The following is a 25409-nucleotide window of genomic DNA, read 5'->3' as shown; positions in this document are numbered from 1 at the left end:
CGGGGGTCCCGCAGCCCCCGGGGCGGAGCGGCGGCGCGGGGCGGAGCGCGGCGCGGGGCGATGACGGCGCGGGCGGTGACGCGGGGCGGGCCGCGCCGCGCTCGCGGGCCCGAGGCCGCCGTTGTTCGCGCTCCCCGCAGCGCCCGAAGGCCGCGGCCCCGCCGGGACCCCCATGTGAGCGGCGGGCGGCGCGGGGGGGCCGGCGCACCGCGACCCGCCGGGGCCACGGGGGAAGATGACATCGCGGAGGTGAGGCGGGAGCGGCGGCCGCGCCGGCGGGGAGGGCGGCGGGCAGGGGCCGCGGCTCCGGGGGCGCCTCCGCGCCCGCTCCGGGGGTGCGGGGACGCGGCCGCTCCCTGCGGGCGGGCGGCACCCCCGGGAGCCGCCCCGGCAGCGCCCCGCTCCCGGGGGATGTCCCGGTGCCCGCTCCCGGGGGGATGTCCCCGAGCCCGCTCCCGGAGGATGTCCCGGTGCCCGCTCCCGGGGGATGTCCCGGTGCCCGCTCCCGGGGGGATGTCCCGGTGCCCGCTCCCGGGAGATGTCCCGGTGCCCGCTCCCGGGGGGATGTCCCGGTGCCCGCTCCCGGGGGGATGTCCCGGTGCCCGCTCCCGGAGGATATCCCGGTGCCCGCTCCCGGGGGGATGTCCCGGTGCCCGTTCCCGGGGGGATGTCCCGGAGCCCGCTCCCGGGGGATGTCCCCGAGCCCGTTCCCGGGGGGATGTCCCGGTGCCCGTTCCCGGGGGGATGTCCCGGTGCCCGCTCCCGCCCGTTCCCGGAGGATGTCCCCGCTCGGTCCCAGCGGAACCTCCCGGGGGTGGAGGGATCGGGTGGCTTCGAGTGTCTCGTCGCCGGTGCTCCCGGTTTTTGGGGGGTTCAAGTGAGTGTCCCCGCGGAGCGCTGGAGCCGAGGGGTGAATGGTTCGTGTGCGGGATGTGCTCGGTACCGAGGCACAGGGGTCGTGCTGCTCCGTCGGGAGGCAGCACGGCTGATTGACCCACCCTAAAACACGGCCCAGCTACAGAGCGAGTATCCCTGAGCTGCCCACAGCTGCCTTCTTAACCAGTTATCACCATTCGTTCTAATTTCAAACCCTTGTGGCGCCGTTAAAGCACTGATGAACAGCCAAACCCATTTCTTTGTTGTAGCTTCTCACTGTCCTTAAGGAATTTTGACATTTGTCTGGTACCCAGTGTCCTTTTGGGCTCAGAGATTTGGGTAAATGTTGGGTTTTAGTGGAATTATTGTCAGAAAAGGGTATAGGCATATTTACCCTTTTTAACAGATCTGTTCTAAGATTCTCAGACTGGTTTGGGTTGGAAGGGACCATAAAGCTCATCCCATTCCATCCCCTGCCATGGGCAGGGACACCTTCCAGTATCTCAGGTTGCTCCAAGCTCCCACCTGACCTTGGACACTTCCAGGGATGGGGCAGCCACAATTTCAATTCATTCACCTCTCTAACTAATACCTATTAAATTATAATTTCTTCAAGGGTAAGTTGTCCTCTCTCTTCTTCTGCTCAAGATGGTGAATCTGGATGAGTTGGTTTCAATCTCATGGCCATTTATAGTAGTTGGGTTTTTTTTAACTATATGGAGGCTTTTTAATCTATGTTGTGTTTTCTGGATATGCCTGCTCACACTGGGAACAAGTTACCTTTTGGCAGCACTGTGAATTTCCTTCTTGCCAGAAAAATGCTGTTATTCCGCTTAGAGCCCTAAATTGTAACTTGTGAGGGAGACTGAAAAAAGCTGGGAAATATCAACTGATGAGCCTATAAATAGGAGTAATTAAAGTACCCGTCAGCACATCCCCAGTGCTGTGGCTGTGACAGCTGAGACAGAACTGATTCCATCTCTCCTTTGCTCTTGCAAAGGTGATTAAAAAAACCAATCACTGCATGGAAAATTGTATTGATTTAATTCTTTTGGTTTGGTAAGAGAGAAATGTGCTGGCAGTGTGTGACTTAGGGAGCACAGATCCTGCTGGTCTTTGCTGGACCGTGATAACAAAAAAGGGATCATTGTGGGAAGGGTGGATTTTCCACTGGGGTTTTTTTGTTTTTTCATCAGAAGGTTCCTTGCTTTGCTGATACCCTCTTGGTTTTGAGCCCCTGCTGTTTCACTGGTTCCTCTCACCAACATTCCCACCTTGCTGTGAGCTAATTATGGGCTGGCAACGGTGTATTCCAAGCCCCCGAGTGGGAATTGCTGCGGGAGGGATGGTGAGGAGCCAGTCTGACCAGGGCGTGGGTTTGGGTGACTTCTGCGACCGCATTTACTGCCCTTGGCCGGGGCAGCTCTGCACCTGCTGCCACGGGACATGGGCAGGGAAAACAGGATAAAAAGCCCCAAATGCATTCCATCCCTATAAAAGGAAGTGTGAGAGCAGGTCCTGGCTCAGGGGGGGTGTCACTGCGGAGCGCTGGCCCTCGGCTGTCCCCTCCCAGCTTGGAAGGGCTGCAGCCCCAAGGTTGGGAGCACAAGGGATGGCAGCACTTCAAGGAGGATCCTCCTGGCGGCCGGAACCGCTGGCAGGGATCACTGACACCCCCATTCTGCTATTTGGGGTGGCTGACAAATGCAGCTTCCTACTCAAAGCCAAAAATACAGAGCTGAGGGAGCAGGAGGACGAGGCGCCAGCAGAGCCAGAGTTACATAAAGTGCAAGAAACCAAGAAACCCTCCCAGGTGTAGCTTGGCTTCGCTGCACTTGGCTTTTGGCATCTTGGTGTGGGTGTGGGAGAGAGATTTTGGGGTTTGAACCATCTATGGTGTGTTTAGCCTCTCCTTTAAATGCTGGTTACATAGCAGGTTATTTGTGTTCACCTCTGTACATAAATTATTAATTTTCCTTTGCTGTAACCACTCAAGTACAGCTACTTCCTTGAGGTTCAGGGTGGGATGCAGAAGATATTCCATTGGATGAAGTTTATGGAATGTCATCATAAATCTGGAGAAGCAATCCCAATAATTTCTCCTCTGCCTCTTTAGACATTTTTTTGCTATAAACTCCAAAATTTACCAAGGTTTCTCTTGAATCCTGTGCATATTTAAAAAGTTTGCAAACTGCACATTTTTTGTTGTTTTTTTTTTTTTTTTCTCCTAATGGAAGTAAAATTTTGAGATTGGAAATATGGTAAATATATGATCACCTTCTCCAGACAACCTTTTGTGGGCTGAAATGTGTAAATTAATGTTCAGTTCATGCCAGGTACTGATGCTCATGCAGTTTCTTTTGTGAGAACTTTGCTTCATCTTTGAATAATTGTTAGATAGATGTAACATTATTCATTAGTTCATTCCCATTTGCTGTGATAATTTGGAAGTATTTCTGGATGATTTTTTCCATGTCCTGTGCATAAATATGACATTTTCTTTGTTGTTCTTCAGTGAAAGATGGGGGCTATTCACTAGATTTTCATGGTGCAAGTAGAATATTATTAACAAGGGAGGAAAAAGATTCACAAGAAGATTCACACAATTTACTTCTGAAAAGGATCCTAATTCCCATTTGAATTTCTTGCTGGAGATTTGGATTTTCTAGAATCCTAAAACTCCAGAACATTTCTGAAGAGAATGCTCTAGAGAAGGCTTTGGTGAGAATATTGGCAATTTTTCAGTAGAGAAGAAATTGCAACAATTGAAATAATAACCCTAAATTTAGACCTGTGCTCTTATATATTGCTGACTTAGCAATTTAGCCTGAAATGCTGACTGGATCAGGAATGCTGTTCAGTTTTTCTGGATATAACACTTCTCTCCCTGTGATGAGCCTGACTGTGGAGTGTTTTGGATATATTTTGTTGTACTTTGGAAAATCCTAGAGATGAACAAAAGAGGAGCAGGCTGGGTTCTTTCAGCGCACAAGAATGAAGATTTAACTCGAAAAATTAAAGGTGCTTTTTAATTGCCAAGTGCAAAAGATGACTGAGCTGAGGTTGGGGTGCTTATACCACAATGGTTTCTTTTTAGAATTTGCCTTCTAAAATCCTCACCAAACCCTTCCATGCAGAACTCCTTCAGGGCTCCAACAAAAATGGGTAAATTCCAGATAAGAGCAGAGGCAGTGGTGACATGGAGCGGCTCCAAATAAGTCTCCAAAGTCAATGCCAGAGGTGGGGACCCGGAGCTGTTGGCCACAGCCCAGCCCCAGCTCTGCCTGGCTCTGGGATAGTCATTGAGGGCACTTTGTGGGTGGTGAGGATCAATAGGAGATTCCTCTGTGGTTGTATTTAAACGGGACAGATCCGACCCCGGCTCCACATTCCTGGGAGGAAGAGCAGTGGGGTGTCCACGCGGGGAGTTCCTTCCTGACCCCCTCAGCTGTGCCCCAAACCATGAGGTTTTGTTCAGTTTTTAACCTTCAAAATGTTGTCAAGTGTCACTTGGGATGTTTTGTTTTATTTTTAGGTATTTTTCCTGTTTGTCTTTCAGTTTCTTTGTGTGCTGTGTTTTGCTGGAGTAAGGAAATACCACTTCTGGTCTGTGTTTATTTTGTGTACCTTTGATATCATTTTAATCCAGGCAGTCAGAATAGGGATGAATGTAATTCATTTTGTAAGCCAATTCTTAGGCTTACAAAAAGTTGCAATATATAAAGTTGCAAAGTGAAACTAATAACGAACAGAAATTTTCTTTATTTAGGTGCAAAACTTAGTTTGGAAGCTGTCAGATTGCTCTGTGTGAGTTAACTCTGAAAGCCTGCTGTTTGTTTATTAACATTCTTTCTTTTCAACCTCTTGTAGATGGTTTCATCCAAATATCACTGGGGTGGAGGCAGAAAACCTGCTGTTAACAAGAGGAGTCGATGGCAGCTTCTTGGCACGGCCCAGCAAAAGTAACCCAGGAGACTTCACACTCTCTGTTAGGTGAGTTTGGCTCTTCCCAGTCTTGCCCCAGGTTGGAAATGATCTTAATTTGCTGCTGTCCTGTGGGGAAAGAGCTGTGGATGAGCTCCTTGAAAGAGGTGAAAGAATGCTCTGGTCACCTTTTAGTGTTCACTTTTCCCTCTTCTTTTTCTCCCATTTGCCCTGAAAAGCTCCTCAAATGCTTTTACCCAGCTCTAGATTGGAGGGGAGTGAATTCTGATTTTACAGCAGGACAAAATTGCTCAGGGAAAGCAGAAATAGGTTGATAGTAACATTGCTTTTAGCCCTTTACAAATCCATTTGATAACCAACTGGAAGGAGCAGAGGTGTTGGGAATTAGTGATCCAGCAGGAAATCCAGACCCTCCTTGCACAGGAAAAGTCAGCAAGTTTTTAAGGGCAACTGTGGCTTTTTCAGCTTCCAAAATAGGCTTTCTGTGACAGTTGTCCCCTGACACTGCGTGGTAGGGATGGGGAAAAGACAGCAAGAGGAAGTAGATAAAGGAAAAGGGAAAAGTGGGATTGGTGATAAGAGTTGTGCTGCTTGGACACTTGTGAGATAACAGGCTTGTGGCACAGGAGGGGATTGCTGCTGGGAGCTGCTCTTCCTTAATATTAGAGACTGGCAGCAGGCAGAGGCAAATGTTTCCTGAGGGAGACACCTTGGGAGCTGCTGGGGATTCTGGAGAAAGGAGCAAACCATCTCTGCTGAGTCTCTCCAGAATATTCAGCTCCTCTCATCCTCCACCCTTGTGCCTGTGTGTGGAATTGTGTGTGGCTCTGAGGTGTTTCTGGTGGGGCTCCAGCACAGAATTGCAGGGTTTGTGCTGCCTCCAGCACAGAATTGTTCTCCTGTTCTCCCTGGCTGGTGTGCAGAGAGGCTGAAGCAGAGGAGCTCAGCTCTTCTGCAGTAGCTCCATGCTGGAATTGTGAGTATGGATTTCTCCACCATCACCAAATGTAAAAGTGATTGATTGATTGATTGATTGATCAGCTGACTTGGGGAGGGTTTTTTTTGTCCTCTCTTTCAAATCTTAGACGAACTGGAGCTGTCACCCACATCAAGATCCAGAACACAGGTGACTACTATGACCTCTACGGGGGAGAGAAGTTTGCCACGCTGGCTGAGCTGGTCCAGTACTACATGGAACACCATGGGCAGCTCAAGGAAAAGAATGGAGATGTCATAGAGCTGAAATATCCCCTCAACTGTGCTGATCCCACCTCAGAAAGGTCAGGGAAGTGGTGGAACCTCAATGTCCTTGTGCTTCTTAATAAATGCTGTGTTTATCCCTCTTCACGCTCAGCCTCCATCTGGGAAAAGGGTGGCCACAACCTTGGGTTTGTTTCAGGGAGGTTCCTTCCAAAATAGGTGAATAAATGTGGTTAAAGGTGAAGCAATCCAAGCCTCAGTACCTGTTCCCTTCAGCATTCTTCCTTGAGTGGAACAGGACTGAAAAAGAGGGCATAATTCCCTTTATTTTTACTGGAAGAACATTTAATTGGAGAAGTTCTGATGCTGTTGCTGCTGCAAGGAATTCCCAGGGATATTTCTGGGCATAACTTCTTGTGCTTTTCTTAGCAGTGGGTAGAAAGTGAAGGCCATACAAATCCTCAGATTCCTCAAACTCCTGTTTTGAGGAGCGTGGTTAATAAAGAGAATTTGAGACTCTGGATTTGAGGAAATGTCAAGGGTCAGAACTAAACCAGCAGATACCTGTTTATTCCTAGAAGTGAAAAAATGAGGAAAAATACTCAAACAAGTTTTCTCGCTCCTCAGAATACCTTAACAGAGGTAGGGAGGATTGATGCTTTTTTGGCCCTATTTCCTGAAGAATTGAGATTTGCTGGGATTATTCTTTCCAGTTCCTAATGGGTTGGAAGGGTGAGGTCTCAAAAGTATGAAGTTTCCACAAGTTTATCATTTTAGAATGTTTCATGAAGGAAATAAAAGAAGAATGAATGCTTTGACTGAGGGGAAGTTTGGAGTGTAAGTGGTGTTTATTGGGATTTTTGTGAAGGATCCAAATCAAAGCTTCACTGGAAGCTTGTAGGAAACTCCATGGAAGTGCTTTGAAGTGTTTCTATCCTCACTGGTGTGCACCTGGACACTTCCAAAGCTTATTTTATTTATTATTTTTACCAGCTGAGAAGTTTTCCCTAGACCTGGCTGTTGCTGAGTGAACAGAAGGATTCAATTTCATAATAAACACCCGGAGCAAGTGGATTCAGCTGGGATGCTAAGCAGGGTGTCTCCCTCTGTGTCACTTCACTTCCAGGTGGTTTCACGGGCATCTCTCTGGGAGAGAAGCTGAGAAACTCTTGACAGAGAAAGGAAAACATGGGAGTTTCCTGGTGAGGGAGAGCCAGAGCCACCCTGGGGACTTTGTCCTTTCCGTGAGGACGGGGGATGACAAAGGAGAGAGCAACGACGGCAAATCCAAAGTGACACACGTCATGATCCACTGCCAGGTAGGAAAAGCAGGGAATCCATGGGCCAGCAGCTCTGGATACAATCCCCTTTTCCCTGGGCTTGCTGCAGGTCATCCCTTTGATCAAAATGACTCCTTTGATGGCATCAAAATTCCAGTATTTTTTGGGGACTGCTTGGCTGACTGGCTCCTGTCAGGGCCTTCTGGCTCAAATCAGACTTTGCTGTGCTCAGGGAGCCTTTGCAGTCTCCTGGGTGGATTCTATCACAAGAGGAGTGATGGGATAAATGGAGATCTATCCACAGATGTCTCTCTCCTGTCAGTTCAGGTAGTTACACCTGATAGATGATCAACAGTCTGTGAAAACGACTGTTCGCTCCAAGGAATGCCCTGAAATCTAAATCTTCTATTTAGTATAAGGTAGTTCTTCACCGGAATATTACTAAGTTACAGTTTTAATATTTAATCTATCTCAATGGCCTGCTATTTAAATAATAATCATAGATTTTTTGTAATGGATTTTTCTTATTCTTTTACTTCTGTTGTGCCCAAAGACAGTGCAATAACTAAATTGTATAAAAACACCTAAAATGCACTAACAGAAGTAGTTTGGAGGTAGAAATGACCTACCAGGACTATAAATGTTGAATTATCAGAATATGTTTATTTTTTCAAGAAAACCTCTCTGATGTGCAATTAGCATCTATGTCTTTGAGGAAAATAATTTGGCATTTGCTTCCTTAAAAGTGGGATGCTGCCAGGCAGTACCAGCCTTTCAGGACCCAATCATACATTTAGTTTTGGAAATCAATTCAAATCCCTAATTCCTGCATTCTCATCCTGTAGCTCCAGAGCTGCCTGAACCCTGGTTCAGAGGAAATCAGCCCTCTAAAAAAGCAGATAAATCGATTTTCAAGGGGATGTCCTGCATGTTTGGGGATGTCTGTGTTTCCATTTGTTAAACTTCTATCCTTTAGCAGAAGGATTTCAGTAGAGTCTTCTGCACATGATTCTGGAGGTTATTTCTGAAACAAGGCACAGCCTAGAGGTGCTGTGGCTGTGGTGGTGGGAAGTGCATTTATTTTGAGGAGCATTTGTCTTTTCAGGATCTCAAATACGACGTTGGTGGAGGGGAGAAGTTTGACTCTCTGACGGATCTGGTGGAGCATTACAAGAAGAACCCCATGGTGGAGACTTTGGGCACCGTGCTGCAACTCAAACAGGTGAGAAGGACAGGCCACCCCTGAGCTTTGCCACCTCCAGGATATGTTGTTGAAATGCAGCTTTTCCATACGTTCTGCAAGACTTTTTTGTTTTCTGAAGCAAAAAAAAAGAAAAAAAAAAAAAGAGGAGTAAAACTTCATTAAATGAATGAAAAATTTCAACGGAAGCAATTTTTGTTAGGCTTGTGAAGGGATAGAGTGTTGTCTCTGATGTGCAGAATTTCCTGCTGTTATCCTGCACTGTAGGAGTTGCAGGGCATGTGCAGAAATGAGACAATTTAATACATTAAGTAAAAACAGTGAGGCTTTAAAAGCAACTTTTCACTGTCCCCTTCCTCACTGCCCTTTGCTTGAATTCCAAAACTCTTACACCCAAAAAGAGGCCTGGATCCCAAAATCCCCATTAAAATAGCCTCACCTTAGGGGATTTGTGTTTGAGTTGTCTTTCCGTGTTGTTCTTTGCTCACCCTGGGCTGTTGTGTCCCCCAGCCCCTGAACACCACCCGGATTAACGCTGCCGAGATCGAGAGCCGAGTCAGGGAGCTCAGCAAACTGGCAGAGACCACGGATAAAGTCAAGCAGGGCTTCTGGGAAGAGTTTGAGGTAATTCCTTAACATTCCAAGGAATGTTTCCTCCAGTGTTTCCTCCAGTGTTCACTCTCGCCCTGCTAAAGTCACGTTGGGTTCTGCCTTCCTGCTGTTTCTTCCTCTCCGTCACTTCAGATCCCTGGTTTTGCTCCCATCTCCAGGGCTTTGCCAGCTCCATTCTTGTGGCTTGAAATATTTGCCTTTTTTCCCCTGATTCTTAGAGTGCTTTTTATCCAGGATATCCTCCTGGATATCTTTCCCACCTTGAGGGAACCTCCTGTGTTTGTCCCACCAGGACAATCCTTCCAGTTCCTTCTGCTGTTTGGGAAGTTGGGAACCATTTCTTTAGGGTAACTTCCATTTCTCAGCCCATCCATTGAACTTGTCCTTGTGGCTTTTTGATGGTCGTTTTTTGGGGATCTTAAAGCCATTGGGAAGAGGTAGAAAGCTTTGGGATGAAACAACATGGATTATATTATTATTATTATTATTATATTCCTTGGACTTCTGGAGGTTTATTTTTGGTTTGTTTGGGTGTTTCATTTCTCTCTGCAGGCAAAATTCCAAATTTCTTCCAAAATGTGTAGGGACAGGATAGGGAGAATAGCTTCAAACTAGAAGAGGTTTAGATGGGATATTGTGAAGAAATCCTTCCAGAATTTGGAAGAAACTCTTCCCAGAGAAGCTCTGGGTGCCCCATCCCTGGAAGTGTCCAAGGCCAGATTGGCTGGGGCTTGGAGCAACCTGGGATAGTGGAATGATTTGGGTTGTGAGGGACCTTAAACCCCATCCTCCCCACCCCTGCCGTGGGCAGGAACATCTTCCCCTATCCCAGGTTGCTCCAAGCCCCATCCAGCCTGGTCTGGAACACTCCAGGCTGGCTATAATGGGTTGGTTTATATCTCACACACACAAAACCACCTGTGGAGTCTGGAATTCCACCAGCAGATGGCAACAGGAAACTGGGAAGTGCTCAGGGAGCTCCAGAGAGGTTGGTTTGAGAAACTTCCTGAACAGTGATGGATTTGAAAAGTGACTATCCTTGAAAAAACCCTCTATGATCAGAAATATCCATTAGCTAAATGTACTTTTCAGTCTACTCTGATTATTGCCAGGAGAAGGAAAGTTAATCCATGAAAAGTGAAGGAATTGGCACAGAGGTGTGTGAGGGGAATATCAGATGGTGAGGTGATGGCATTGGGAAATGATAAAATGAGATTAAGTCTTCCCCTTTCTCTTTCCAGAGAGAGGGGACAGTCCTTGATCCAGGGCTGCTGAATGGTCAGAGTGACCAGAATTCCATCTGGAGAGGGATGGAAGTCAGCAGAGGTCATGTGTGTGAGAAGGGATCGTTGGTTTGGCAAAACACAACTGAGCTATTAATTCACAGTTCTTTCCTGACCTCTGCTACACGTTGAAGAAATCTTTCTTGGAGTGGATTTCTCAGTGTTTTCCTTACAGAAGGAAAAGTCTAGCAGGAAAAGCCAATAAATAAAATATTTTACCTGTGGGACATGGCACTTCTTTTTTCCCTTTGCTGCTGTCAGTGAGGTCAGCACTAACCCTTATTTTTTTGGGAATGAAACCCTCTCGTAGCAGTTTTAGTGCCCTGCTTTTCCATTCCCCTCAGGGAAGCTCCAGCTGTCCCCCATGGTGGCAGGAGGGGGGAACAGCTCCAGGTTGTCCATGGATCCCTGTCTGTGCTGTTCAGGAGCTGCCAGCCCAGATGGTGAATTTAAATTACTTGTCTCCAGGCAGGAATCCTCTTGTCCCAGGAACCACTGGGCAGGAATGTTGACAGCCCTTGTAATGTTTTTTCCTTCTGAAAAATGGTTATTTCTGAGCTTAGTGCTGGGATGTTGTAGGGAAGTGGAGGAGGATATTCAGATTTATGGTTGTGTTGTTCCAGTTCTGAATGGGCTTGTTGGGAGTCGCTGCTGCTTGTGGATCTCTCCTCAGGGATGCTCCAAGCAATGATAATTAACTCCAGGAAGGAAGATGTGGTTTCTACGCACATTTAATTGCTCCAATTCTTTAACTTGCTGTGAAAGTTTAGCTCTCAGTCCTTTTGCCTGGGATTCCATAGGCAATTCTCTGGGGGCTGTTTTCTGTCCTTTGTCACAAGCTTGAAACTTTGCATCTCTTCTTTTGCTTTCCCTGGCTTTAGGATCAGCCTCATTATCCAAGGTCATTAGATGAGGGAGTATCAGACAGACAGGAATGAACAAATGTGCCAGTTAAATAACAGCAAGAGTCTGGAGGGTGGGAATGATGAGGGGAGCAGCTTCCAAAACCTGGGTGTTCCTTTTAGTGGAGCCAGAACTGCTTTGGGGATGAAAACTTGGAGCAAAGCGTTGGGATCCTGGTGCCTCCAGCTCCAGGGAGCTTTGGGAATGGGGAGATTTGCCATAAACAGCCTGGCTGTGCAAGTTTTGAACTGCTGCTGTCCCTGGAGCATTGTGTTCCAGAAATCCCCACTCCAGGTTGTTCCTTCACTGGGATAATTGATGGAGAACCCATTTGTAGTCACCTGATGCCCCTCTCCTCCCTTTTTTTTGCTGTGAGCATGGGCCAGTCCATCCTGCTTTTTTTGAGCCCCCCTGTGTGTGCTTTCCCCTCAGACCTTGCAGCAGCAGGAATGCAAACTCCTCTACAGCCGTAAGGAAGGGCAGCGCCAGGAAAACAAGAACAAAAATAGATACAAAAACATTTTACCCTGTAAGTATCGACCCCTCATTGCCATTTAATGTTACTCTGGTTTATTTTCCTTATTAATACAGGGTTAATTAAGTACCACTGGCCTTTGGCTTTGCTTTAATGATAATTTCTTATGAGGATTATCCTGTGGTTTCCAATTTGGGCTCACACATTTGCACTTTGTAGGTATTTGTAATACTTGTTTTTATCTTCAGCTTTCATTTAAAAGCCTCATATCCCTCAACTCAACAGGCTGGAATACTTACATTTAAGAGGATTAATTTGGGGGACAGAACTGCAACATGCAAGTCCCAAGCTTTTGCCTTGACTTAGTGTTTGAGTGTCCCTGTGCTCCTGAATTCCCAGGTCATGTTTTGGTCCAGCTGGTCACAGCCACTTGTTTCAAGGAAGCAAAAGAGGCAATTTGGAATAATCTGATCACTTATTTACAAAGACTGATAATTAATTGATAGCTGCTATGTGGTCACAACTGTACAATGCAAGTGCTTGACATCCCTGTGTATTTTTGCAGTTGATCACACCAGAGTTGTTCTCCACGATGGTGATCCCAATGAACCTGTGTCAGACTATATCAATGCTAATATTATTATGGTGAGTGTATTCCCACCTCCCCCTCCCTAAATCCAAGGGAATCTGATCACACACAGTTTGTTGAATTGCTGTTTATTTTTTGGTTTCATGTTTTTTTTTCCTCTAGCCTGAGTTTGAAACCAAGTGCAACAACTCAAAGCCAAAAAAAAGTTACATTGCTACCCAAGGCTGCCTACAGAACACGGTGAATGATTTCTGGAGGATGGTGTTCCAGGAGAATTCCCGAGTTATTGTCATGACCACAAAAGAAGTGGAAAGAGGAAAGGTAAAACCAGACTCCAGCTGGCTTTGGGAAAGGTCCTGACATTTGAGTATAAGTAGGAGCTGAGCTGACTGGGATAAATTGATTTATGGCTGGAATTTGGTGTGGTGCAGGATTCCTTGGAGCTCTGGAAGGTGCCTGTGAGAATTTGGGATGAGAATTTGTATTGGTGCCTGTGAGAATTTGGGATAGATTCCTGTCACATCAAGCCTCTCTTTATTAAGGTTTGCCTGCTGAAATTGTAGCTGCTCAATGTGAATCTCTGTATTTCCAACTTAGGGAGGGAGGCACTGGGATGGGAGATGTGGCCAAGCAGGAATTTTGGGTGCTTGAAAGGAAAAATTCCCTGGTCCTGCAGCAAAAGTCTTGGCATTTATTTTAGCTCATCCAGCCTGTAGGAACCTCCCTAAAAAAGCAGGAATATGGGATTTTATTATTACAAGACTGAACATAGAGATATTGCTTCATAGCTGGGAGCTGCCCTGGCAGGATTTTATGCTCTCAAAGAGGAATTTTCTCTTCAATGGTGTATCCCAAAAATCTGGTCTTGCTCCCTGGCCTCTGGCAAACCTGGGGATATTTTAATTTGTTTCTGGTTTCTAATGACACAAGGCAGGAAAGAATAGGAATAGTTGAACATTGATATCCTGGCAACAGCCACACACAGTTTCCTGGGGATTGTAAGGATTTATCTTTGGAATTTGTTGCTTCTGATCTTTTTTCTGTTTGATAAATACTGTCTGTTCTCTCTGCTGTTCTTTTTAAGTTTCTCTGCTTCTTCCACACACTATTGTCCACGTTTTTGCCTCCTTCCATATTCTCATCATCTGTTTCTGAGTAGAAAGCTGTTGCCTTTTTAGGGGAGCATCACTTGTGGAAAAAAAATCAAGCTAAAAGGTGAAGTTTTTGTGTGAGTGACTGATGATTGCAGGGGTTCCTCACCCCCAGGGACTTTGTGTGGGTGGACTGAAGACAAACAACACAACATTTTACAGGATTTTCTCCCTAATTGAGGTGTCAAAGCTGTCACTGGTGCTGTTCGTTGGAGCCATTGGACTTTGTCCTGTGTATTTTTGTTTTTAGTCTTTGACTTTGTCTTGTGGATCTTTTTTTAGTCTTTATAAAGTTCTGTCACTTCATCACCCTGATACAGGGACAGGATTTGTGTTTCCTTCCTGAGATTTCACTGACAGGGGGAGAAGCTCCCCCTTCCCAGTGATAATCTTTTTTTTGGAAGAGGAGAAATAAATTATGGAGTTGATTTGAATACACCTTTCTTCCTTCAAGTTATTTATTATTTCCTTTAGAACCTCCTGAATGGCCTCTGCTCCTCTGCAGTTTCTCCATTATTCTTCCCAAAGTTTGCTCAGCCCTTTTGCTGGAGAAAACACTTTAATTCATCAGTGCTGCATTGCTTATTCTTTGTGTACCCTTGATTGTTTTGTGATGCCTATTTCACTTCTTAAAGAGCTGCAAATACCAGTCCTGATGTCAAATCAAAGCTTTTTTATCTCAGGCCAAGCTGTTTGCAGGAAGGAGAGAGCCCTTTGCAGCAGAGCTGCCTCCAAGAGCTCATAGCCTGAGGAAGGGAGGAGCTGTGGAACATCCCAGCCCTGCATCGAGTCCTGGATGTGCTTTAAAGTGCAGAACCAGCAAATCCTTAGAAATTAAAGGAGTTTTGGGCTTTTGGAGGCAGTTCAGCAACCCTTCCAGCAGAGTAAAGCTTATTTTAACATCACGTTGCTGTTCAAACTTGCTCTACCAACTGCTCAGAGCTCTGCATTGAAAGCTGCAAGTTATTTCTGCTGGCACCCCCCAAAATCAGTGTATTTGCTTCAGTTTCAGAGTATTTGCTTCAGCTTCTCCCCTTGTGACAGGGAAAGAAGGGCAAAAATAGCAGAAAAGCATCTTGTTGCCTGTGTGGGCATGTTCAGCCATCTTCCTCTGCCTTGGGCTGGCAGGAGCAGCTTCCCTGGGCCATGTTTTGTCCTGAATATTCAGAATAACTGCAAATAGACCCTGTTGCTCTGTAGGGCTTGGTGTTTGGTCTGTGTTTGCTCTTGCTAGGAGCTGCTCCTACAATAATTCCTGCTTTGGTGCTGCATTCCCAGGAGCTGCTCGTTCCTGGCCTGTCACAGGAGCCAAACCCAGGTGCTGATAGGTGAATCTATTCCTCAATTGATGGAATTTTATCCATGGGCAAAGATAATCTTGATGGAGGAGCAGCACACCAAAAACTCTGCATTTTAGGACCTGCAGACCCATGAACTGCTCCCTTTGCAGGAGCCTGAACCCACTTTGATGAATGAACCAGGGCTGTGTCAGCCCCTTCTGCTGCAAGCCATGGAAAATCAAATATCCAAGTTCTATTTCCACTGGAAATTATTTATACCTTTGACCTTTCTTCTTTTGCAGCCTGTAGGGTTTGGGCTGTGGGGCTGGATTCTGGTGGAATTCTGTATTTTGAGACCTGTGACTTGGGGTACAAAAAGCAGGATTTTAATCTCCAGCTTTTGGAAATATCCAGGCACAAAATATCCCAAGAGGTGCTAAGAGGAGAGATGGGCCTGTACCTGTCTGAAATTATCCAGTGGTTGTTACAGAGAGGAGAAACTTCCCATTAAAATAATCTTTACCTCATCAGCTGATTGTCCTCTGTGAACTCTGAAATAAAAGCTTCAGGGTTGAGTTTGCAATGCAGCCTTTTTTTTTTTTCCTGCCTGATCATTCCTTTTCTTTTAATTTGGTTTTGGTTTTTGGGTTGGTTTTTTTTGTTTGTTTGGGGTTTTTGGGGTTTTTTGTTTGTTTGGTTGGGTTTTTTTTTGGTGGGTTTTTTTTGTGTTTTGTTTTTTTTTAATTTTTATTTTTTTATTTTTTTTTTTAATATATTTTGAAATCTTGCAGAGTAAGTGTGTCAAGTACTGGCCAGATGAATATTCCCTGAAGGAGTACGGAGTGATGCGTGTCCGGAATGTGAAGGAGAGTGCAGCACACGATTACACCCTGAGAGAGCTGAAACTTTCCAAAGTTGGCCAGGTGAGTACAAGAGGAACTCTGTTCTTTGAGCTCAGCTTGTGGATCACCCAAGGAAAAAAATGGCAGGATTGGCCCATTTCTCTGGAATCAATAAAAGCACTCAGAGATGAAGAAATGGAGCCCTGCCTTCCTTTGAAGCTCCACGTTTAGTTCCATCCATCTTTCTCTTTGCCCTTGGGATAATTGAAGATTTTCCTGCCTAAGCAGCTTTTGGCAGGAGAGGAACTGCTGCAGAGCTTGCAGGGAATCTGGGAGGAGGGATAATGCTTTTAGCTGAGGACACTTCCATCCAGCCAAGCACTTGCTCCCTTATGGAAATGGTTGTATTGAAAGGAAAAGTTGTATGTGGGTCTAGGGTGTGGAAAATTCACTTAAGGGAAGGGGTGAAAAGGTGAGAAAACAATGTGGAAATGGCACTTCCTGTTAAGGAGCAGTTTGGATCAGGGAGGAGAAGCAAACCAGGGGAATTGGGGACAGGTTCCTGTCACGTCAAGCCTCCCTTTGTTAAATTTTACCTGCTGAAATTTTAGCTGCTCAATGTGAGTCTCTGTATTTCCAACTTAGGGAGGGAGGCACTGGGATGGAAGATGTGGCCAAGCAGGAATTCTGGGTGCTTGATGGGAAAAATTCTGGATGCTTGATGGGAAAAATTCCCTGCTCCTGCAGCAAAAGTCTTGGCATTTATTTTAGCTCATCCAGCCTGTAGGAACCTCCCTAAAAAAGCAGGAATATGGGATTTTATTATTACAAGACTGAACATAGAGATGTTGCTTCATAGCTGGGAGCTGCCCTGGCAGGATTTTATGGAATTTTCTTTGCCATGGTGTATCCCAAAAATCTCCACTTACCTTTGGAGTACAGGAATCTTGTCTTGCTCCCTGATCTCTGGCAAACCTGGCGATATTTTAATTTGGGGGATTTAGTAACTGATGTGCCAAGCCAGGAAGTGCTGCCCTGGCTTGTTCCCTCCTTTGGGAATTGTGGAGCTCGGGTTGGATTTGGGCCATTCCCCTTCCCCATCTGACCCAGCTGTGGCCCGTGAGGAGCTGGGTTTGGGGCAGCAGGGTTTGTGTCCCTGTTCCTGCAGGGGAACACGGAGAGGACGGTGTGGCAGTACCACTTCAGGACCTGGCCCGACCACGGCGTCCCCAGCGATCCCGGCGGTGTCCTGGATTTCCTGGAGGAGGTGCACCACAAGCAGGAGAGCATCCCTGATGCAGGGCCTGTCGTGGTCCACTGCAGGTGAGGCTCCTGCTACTCCTCCTTTTTGTTGGGACTCAAAATGCCCCTCAGACATTTTTGGAGGTTCCAGGCCCAGGTCAGAAGCATTTGAGACCCTGGCAGGCAGCTGGAAATAGCTGTGATTTTGGGTTTGAACCATGGAGTGATTTACCAACTTTGAGTTTAGATATTATAGTAGAAGTAGTTACAAAGTAGAGGGAAGATTGTTTTAGTATTGTACAAGGGGGTTTTAGCACCTGTATAGGGGGGGTTTTACTTTGTACATGGGGGTCAGAAGTTTTAAGATGAAGGAATGTAGGCCGGTCCTGTTCCTCCTCTTTCTTCTTCCTTGCTTCCATGTTCTTGGTGATATTGGCACTCACAGATTGGTTTAGAATAGAAGAGCACCATTTAATATAGGTAATAGGCATTGGGGAAAACTGTAAACATTTGTCACATATCATATAACAGACAGCAGCAGCCCTGGGTGGGAAGAGAAGAAGCAGTTGGGGTCAGAGAGGATGTCAGGGTGTGTGTGTGCCTCTGCCTGAGCTGTGAGCAAACCACAGCAGCCCCAGAAGAAAATCTTTTAGATAACTCACAATAAACTGCCATGAGACTGAACAACAGAGACTGCTGAGCCTTTCTTTGGAAGCACAGCTTGGAGGAGAGACTTTTCCACCACACGGAACCCCTGAACCAGGCCGGGGCTCCCACACTTCTGGCCCAGGGAGCTGAGACCTTCAAAAAGGAAAACCTTCCCTGGGAGTTGCTCAGCATTCCCTGTTTTCTGTCTGTACAATGTCACATTCTGGGTGCTCCCCTTGGGAAGGGATTTCAGAGTGTGGACCTTTGTGTAAATGAAAATTTCTGCTGTTGGATGAGAAGATGGGACCAGTCCTGGCTGGAGCATTGGGAATTCTGGCATCTCTTCCCACCTCTGTGAGGGCTCTGTCCTTTTTGGGTGCTCTCAGCTTGTAAGTGAGATGCTTTTTAGGCAAGGAAATGTTAGATCTGACCTTACAGGGTTTTTTTTTATTCAGGGGTGTTTATAAACACTGAGGGACAGAAGTGCTGATTTCTGTTCCTTCCCTGAGGTCTCTGATTTGACTCTGGCTGTAATTTGGAAGCCCTTGGCTACAATTTGGAATTCCTTTGGTTGGGGTTTTGGTGTGCATTCAGAAAGAGCAAAACAATGAAAATTCCCTTTTTTCCCATTCTTCCAGTGCTGGGATTGGGCGAACAGGAACTTTCATTGTCATTGACATCCTCATTGACATCATCCGAGAGAAAGGTACCTTTAACCCTTTGATTTCCCTGCCCGTGCATGGATCCACCCCCGGAGTGCTGATGGAGGATTCAGGTGAGCTCCACCCTCACCGTGGTTCTCTTCCTGCTCTTCCCCAATGCCGTGGATGTCCCCAGGAGTGGACTGTGACATCGATGTCCCCAAGACCATCCAGATGGTGAGGTCCCAGCGCTCAGGGATGGTGCAGACAGAGGCCCAGTACAGGTTCATTTACATGGCAGTGCAGCACTACATCGAGACCCTCCAGCGCAGGATCGAGGAGGAGCAGGTGGGTCCATCCCAAATATCCAGCAGGAACGTGCCAGGATCCCAGCAGGGAGCTGGGCATTTGTAGGGGATTGTGCTGTGGGGAGGCTGGGTCTGAAGGTGTGATCTGTCTCCTGTGTTTCACTTCATTGTGCTTAAGAATTAATTAAATTGTTAGGTGGAATCCTCTCTTTAAAACACCAGGTGGAATCCTCTCCTTACATTATTAGGTGGAATCCCCTCCTTAAATTATTAGGTGAAATCATCTTAAAATATTATGTGGAATCCTCTCCCTAAATTGTCAAGTGGAATCCTCTCCTTAAATGAAGTGGAATCCTCTCCTTAAATTAATTGGAATCTTCTCCATAATTATCAGGTAGAATCCTCTCCTTACATTATTGAGTGCAATCCCACCCTTAAATAACTAATTGGAATTTTCCCTTTAAAATATTAGGTGGAATTCCCTCCTTAATTTAAGTGGAATTCTCTCCTGCCCTCCCTGTCCCCAGCCCTGCCCCCAAAGTTCCTTCCTGTTATCAAATTTCCTCTGGAGGAAGAATAAAAGATAAGGGTCTGTTAATCAAAGCAGAACCTTGTGCTCTTTGTGTTTCAAGGAGATTTCAAAGCTTATTCCCTCCATTCCTCAAAGAGGAAAATCAAATGCTGAACACTCCAATTCCAATTTTGGGAGTTTATTGGTAGGAAATTAGTTTATTGGAATGGAAAATGAAAGGGCGAGTGTGGTGATCCAAAAAAAAACACTGCCAGGAGTGTGGTGGGATCAGAAATGTTTGGGAATAAGTGGTGACAACCACAAAGACCTTCCCCTGCCCCTTCCTGTTCAGGGAATTCCTTGCACTCCACTTCTGGGGGGTTTTACAGCAGTTTCCTGGTTTTATGATAAAGAACTGATGTTTTCTGCCTGTCCCTGCTGCTCCCTGCCCTGACCTCATGGCAGTTGGGATTTGTACCTTTTGCTTTCTAAGCTAATTAGATTTTTACTCTTTTTAGTATCTTTTTCCCTGCTGGGGACTTTCCAACACTTACTGAGTTAGTTCCTTTTTATCAGCTGGTTCTTACAAAATGTCCTGGTGGTCCATCCCACAAATTCTGCATTCCATGGATCCACCAATCCACCTTTGTCTCCCAGCCTTTGTTCAATGAAGCAAATCCAGGTTTGCTCAACAAAACTTTCCCCAAGCTGTGTTCCCACAAACTGCTCGGGACAGCTTTGTCATAAATGCTGGCTAAGAGTGATTTAAGAAACAGCAGAATGAGCTGAGGGACTTTCAGGAGACCATCCTGGAAAAGCTTCAATCCCAGGAAAGTTCTTAATGGGAATTCAGGAGCCAGAACTCCCTGGAGGCTCCATCAGCCTCTGCTGTGAGGTTGGGTCAGCCCTCAGGGCTTGTTGCAGCATTAAAAAAAACCCAAATAAACCCACGCCCACCTCCCCAAACCCCAATTCTCTGCAAAACTTCCATGTCTACATTGTTGGTTTCAGTGTTTCCAGGCATTATGAATGCCTGGAAAAAGGAAAAAATCCATCTCCTGTTTCTTTCCCGGCGTAGTTCCCTGGCAGGATCTGGAGCTGGGTGCCAGCACAATTGGCTGCAGCCTGGAGCATATGTGCAGAATCCAAATAACAGCTTGGCTGCTTTTTATATCAAACCTAATGGGCTCAGATATTATTTTATTAGAGCTCCTGCAAACAACGGTGTCGCTCCGTTGGCCCCAGCTCCGAGCTGGAAATAAGGTCAGTGGGAAGCCCACTGGCTGCTCAAGAATGAAATGGGGAGTTCTCTGCCAAGGAGATGAGGATTGAGTACATTCAGAGGGTTGGTGAGTTCTGCTGGAGATGGTGGGATGGGGGAAAATGGGGATTTGCAGGTTTGGTCTCACCAACAGCTGGAGCCAGGCTTAGGTGTGCTCAGTGTTCACTGCAGGACTGAGCTCTCCTCACAAACCTAAAAACACCCATGGGTGTCTCCTCTTGGAACTGCTGCACTGTCTCACTGATTGGTTGCTGGGATTAACCCCAAACTTGGCTTTTTGTTGTGTGTTTTGCTTCACAGAAGAGCAAGAGGAAAGGTCACGAGTACACAAACATTAAATATTCGTTATCGGACCAGACGAGCGGGGATCAGAGCCCTCTCCCCCCCTGCACCCCAACCCCAACGTGTCCAGAGTAAGTCCAGTCCTGCCCTCAGTTTTGAGCTGCTCTGTCTCATCTTCAGAGACCTCAAACGAGGCTGAGTTACCCCAGAGCCTGCCCTGTTATCCTGGGCTTTCCTCTGAAAATAAATCAAGTAAAATAAACTGTCCCTGAATTACGTGGTGTGTATAATAGGATTTTTTTTTTTTTAATTTGGTCTCAAATGAGATTGGTGAGACTAAATCCTGATTTCATTTCAGAATGAGAGAAGATAGTGCTAGAGTATATGAAAATGTGGGGCTGATGCAGCAGCAGAAGAGTTTCAGATGAGAAGATGTTCAGAGCCTTCCAGGCCAAGGCAGGTGTGTATGGCCAGAGGAGGGGCTGTGTCCAGCCTGGCTTGAGAGAAAACCCAGGGAATGCCCAAAATGCTTGGAATTGATCCCATTAGGGTGCCTGAGTTCCAAAAGCTAATTTCAATTTAATTTTAATGACCTTTATACACAATCTCACCTTTTTTTGCCTAAGCACCCACACAGTTTCTAAGCCAGGGTTGAGCCTTTGGGTTGAGTTTAAGCTTTTTTGAGTCACAGCCGTGCACTTCTCTGTACAATGCCTGAATAAGAAATAACTTCTGGGTTTTTTCCTCAATAATTCTTCATTTTTTTCCTTTCCCAGACATGAAAATGGTTTTTAAAAGGCCAAGAAAGAGATGGAAGAAGCTTCACGTGAGCAGTGAACTCCGAGGGCTTGGTACCTTTTTATTTACGGTTTTAATCCTTCAGTAGGCAAAACTTCAGAGCATCTAAAGATTGTTTTTATCTCTTCTCTCCAATTTCCAATTGCTCATTTTCCAAATAAAAGGAAATCCTTTCTACAAGGTAGACAATTACTTTGTAGAGTCAGTTTTGAATCCTGCAAACTGTTGGACTGTCACCCATTTGTTTTTTTAAATAGTATTTTGGTTTCACAGTATGGCTGTTAGTGGGGTTTTTTTTTTTTTTCCTTATTTGAGCAGTTGTGGGGTTTTTGGGAGGCACTGGGTGGGGGTGGGTGGTGGGAGAGCAATGCCATGGATAAATCCGTGACATGAAATGTAAAATACTGATGGGAACAATGTGGATTGTTGGAAAACAGTGGATCACCAGCGTGAATAGAACCAAGTGCATGATCAAATTAGTCCTGATACATTTCAAACTCAGACTGAGCTTCCTAGGGTGAGCAGTTCTTGAGATGAAGGTGCTTTTTTTTTGTGGTAATTGGTGGCTTTGATTCCAATTTTGCTGTGTGGCTAGATGGGCTATTTTGGAGGAATTTATGCAAAGTTGCTTTTACATCAAACAAAGTTTCTTTTCTGTGATCTGTGCCCAGAATAGGAATTCCCTGTGTCCTTCAGGAGACTCGGTGACCTGGGGGTGGTTTGTGAGGACACTCTGTGGTGACTTTGTGCTCAATTAAATGAGACTGAACTGGTAGAATTCAGGTGTTCATTAAGAAGCTGCAGGATGTTTAAACCCAGTGAAACCAGTAACCCACTGCTGGTACCAGGGAGCCCTCCTGCCTTTGTGCTGGGGACGTGGAAGCTGTGGAGGAGCCTCCTGGATTTTTAGGGAAGGAGGGATCCCAGGATTTCTGGTGGGACAGGAGCAGCAAGGCCACACCAGGGGCACTGTCCCACCCCAAGTGCCTTTGGGAGCTGCCTGGACCTTCCTGTCCCAGTGCATGGAAAACCACCTGGAACCACTTGGGGAGACAAAGCCTCTTCCAGAGACTCCCCAAGGAAGATCTGGGGAGCTTCCATGTGATTCCTTCCCCTGGCTCTGCCCTGGACCAGCAGCTCCCCTTGGAGCTGTGGATGGCAGGACCAGGCTGAAGGAGTGGGGCTTGGTGTCTCCCCAGCACCTTGTCCCTGGTTTTGGGGACGTTTTGGGACTTGAGTGGTGTTGAGGAGTGATTCCCATCCCCACACAGGATGCCTGACCCTTCCTGTGTGGTTGGAATGGGGTTATTTGCCTTCCTGGTGGAATTCTGCTGGAGCCTGGAATGTAACTTAATGCAGCTTTGTCAGAGGTGGAGATGCCATCAGCTGGTCCTCAGAGTGCTTTGCAAATTCCAATATTTGAGCAGCTTGTTTGCACTGAATGAAGGTGCTTCATTAATGTTAAGCAGAATTTTGTTCTTGGCCTCTTGTCCTTTTTGTCTTTCGGGGCTTTGGGACTTGATTTTTTGGAACTCCTGTCACCAGCACACCATAAATGTGCTTGACTGTCACAGCCTTATGCTCCAGCCCTGAATTCTTGTGCCCTTCCTAGATTGGAATAGATGAGGAGACAGAAATGTGGTGATTTGGAAGTGAGATTCCTGTTCTCCATCCCTGCCAGCCTGTCCCTGTTCCCAGCTCCCTCCTGCTGAACAGGGATCACTTGAAGTGTTGACATTTGCATGGAGTAATTCAATATTTGCCTCAAACTCTGTGCAGAGTCAAATTCTGCTCTTCAGAGGTTGGAGCAAGGTGGGGACACACCCAAGGTGGGGTTTGGAGCTGCTCTGCTCCAAACTGGGAAGCCAGAGGGGAAAAGTCAGGAGAAAGGAGGAAAGGATCTGAGGGAATCTCAACTCTGCACTCAGCTCATGTGAAGTGTCTTAAAGGCTGGACCTGTGCAAGCAGCAATCAGCACAGCGTGGCCTCCTGACCTCGTTCAGAGCCTGCCTCTGGAGGATTTTATTTGGAATTGTTCTCCGTGGCAGCAGGGAGTTCCTGCTGCAGAATGTGTGGGAATCCCGGGGAGCACACGGTGGGGGAATGTCACTGAGGGGGGAGCAGGATCTGCAAGGTTGTGACTGAAGGAATAAATTCTCCTTTCTGAACCTGTTCTGAACCTGGTGGGCACCAAAGGGGAGCCCCTGCACCCTAAAATCTGTCACCAGAGACAGGGAGGGTTCTTAAAGCATTTCCTGCGTTAATTCCAGCAAATAAATTCGGGGTTTTGGCGGATGAAGCAGCAAGAGAAACATCCTTTGGTTCAGGGGAGATGAGTGAGTGTGGTTCAGGGATTCCCAGGTTTAGGGAATTCACTTGGAAGCAGTGCTGGCTGTTGTTCTGGAGCAGGGATGGGAAAGGGATCCCTGGGTTCTCTTGGAGAAGCCTTTGTCCCACAGGGACAATTTACCCCAAGGCACAACGATTGATGCCAGTGTGGATTTGCTGCAGACTTCATTTACTGAATGTGTTAGAGAAATACACTTTAATTTCAGCTAACTCTTGTTAGGCCTGATTGGTTCTATTAATCCTGACCAAACTTTCCTTTTTTTCCTCCTAAAAGACGTGTTTGAGACATGATTAACCAGAACACAGCTAACAAAGGTATCCAACCTGTTCCCTTTTTTTTTTGTTGTAGGGCTGAGGAATTTCGCAGCTGGGACTAAGATGTGTTGTCAGGGTTAGATTTTCTACCCATAACTCCATTATTTCAAATTAATTGTTCATTTCTCCTTTTTCAATAGTGAAAGGTAATGAATAATTTCAAGCCTGTTTATTTATGACATTACTGTGATTTTTTTTTTTATTGCAGTACTAAAGACTAATGAAAAAGGATCTTATTAGGTGGAATAGGCCTTGCATTTATTTTTTTTTTCCTGCAATGTATGAAGTATTGTACCAGAGTATTAAATGAAATGTAATATTTTATTGCAAAATTTCTATCCTTTAGAAGGAATACATTTAGGATGTCATCAATTTGATGTGAATCATGTAAATGTTGAGAAATGAGCTGTTTATTCTACATCTGGTGTTTCAAAAAGATTTCACCTCTTGCCTTTTGCCCACAGTCTGTAGCCCATTTACAGTTGTCAAAATGTGACATTAAATAATAGTTCCTGTATAGAAATAGTGGTGGTTGTCCATTGTTTTCTGGGCTGGTATTTATGGGGTTTAATTCAGTTGCAGTGGGTTTGATTTAGTTGTTTTTTTTTTTTTATTGCTGCCAAGCTGTGTTATCAGGAATAAACCATATCTGTGAACAGCAGAAATTCCATTTCAAAAAAGGGAAAAAAAAGTAATTCAAAATAGAAAAAAAAAAAAAAATTAAATAAAAAGCATTTTCTTACCATGATTTGTCAGTCCCTGTGTTCTCCAGCTTAGGCACCAAGGATGGGATATTGGGAAGAAATTCTTCCCTGGGAGGGTGGGGTTAGAATTCCCAGAGAAGCTGTGGCTGCCCCATGCCTGGAAGAATCCAAGGCCAGATTGGGCAGGGAGCAGCAGCCTGGGCTGCTGGCAGGGGATGGAGCTGGATGATGCTGAACTCCCAGCCCAGCCCATTCCAGGATTCTGGAATTCCGTGCTCAAAGCTGGCTGGGGCTTGGCCTCTCCTCTTGCTCCTGGTGTACAATCAGTTTGATTTGGGAAGGAGGGAAGGACAGTCCTGTCCTTTTCTCTCCACATCCCACTCAGCCACAGCCAGCTCTCCTGGGATGAGGGAGAGGAGCTGTTGCTCCCACTCCTGCTGCTCCTTCCTTCCACCTTCCACCTCTTCCTCCGTGTGTTTTTGGGGCTCTGCTGTCTTTTCATGCCAGCCCCATGCAGGGACTCCAAGGAGGGGTCGGTGCTTGCAGCAGGAGCTGGATTCTGTGCCAGCCTCCACTTCCAAAGCTCTCAGCATTCCTGATTCCCTCGTGCTCGGAGCCACACACTTCCCAAAATGTCATTGTCCCAGGGCTGGAGCAGAGGAGTGAATGCCTGCCCTGAGGTTTTCCATTTC

At 46.2% G+C, this 25409-nt stretch overlaps 1 protein-coding gene across 1 annotated transcript; it reads left to right on the top strand.

The window, feature by feature from the left end:
* Positions 1-116: 116 nt before the first annotated feature.
* On the top strand, positions 117-24536 carry PTPN11 (protein tyrosine phosphatase non-receptor type 11). Its single transcript, XM_021544666.3, has 16 exons — positions 117-249; positions 4747-4869; positions 5907-6101; positions 7148-7340; positions 8407-8523; positions 9013-9126; positions 11733-11829; positions 12341-12420; positions 12527-12685; positions 15587-15718; positions 16806-16960; positions 18166-18233; positions 18365-18516; positions 20570-20682; positions 20910-21011; positions 21328-24536. The coding sequence occupies exons 1-15, from the start codon at positions 236-238 to the stop codon at positions 20977-20979; spliced, it is 1782 nt and encodes a 593-aa protein (XP_021400341.1). The 5' UTR covers positions 117-235; the 3' UTR covers positions 20980-21011; positions 21328-24536.
* Positions 24537-25409: the final 873 nt, after the last annotated feature.

The sequence above is a fragment of the Lonchura striata genome, chromosome 18 (genome assembly GCF_046129695.1).
Source record: "Lonchura striata isolate bLonStr1 chromosome 18, bLonStr1.mat, whole genome shotgun sequence".
In the NCBI taxonomy this organism is placed as follows: Eukaryota; Metazoa; Chordata; class Aves; order Passeriformes; family Estrildidae; genus Lonchura; species Lonchura striata.
The sequence above is the reverse complement of the archived record's forward strand: the minus strand, read 5'-3'. Positions and strand labels throughout refer to the sequence as shown.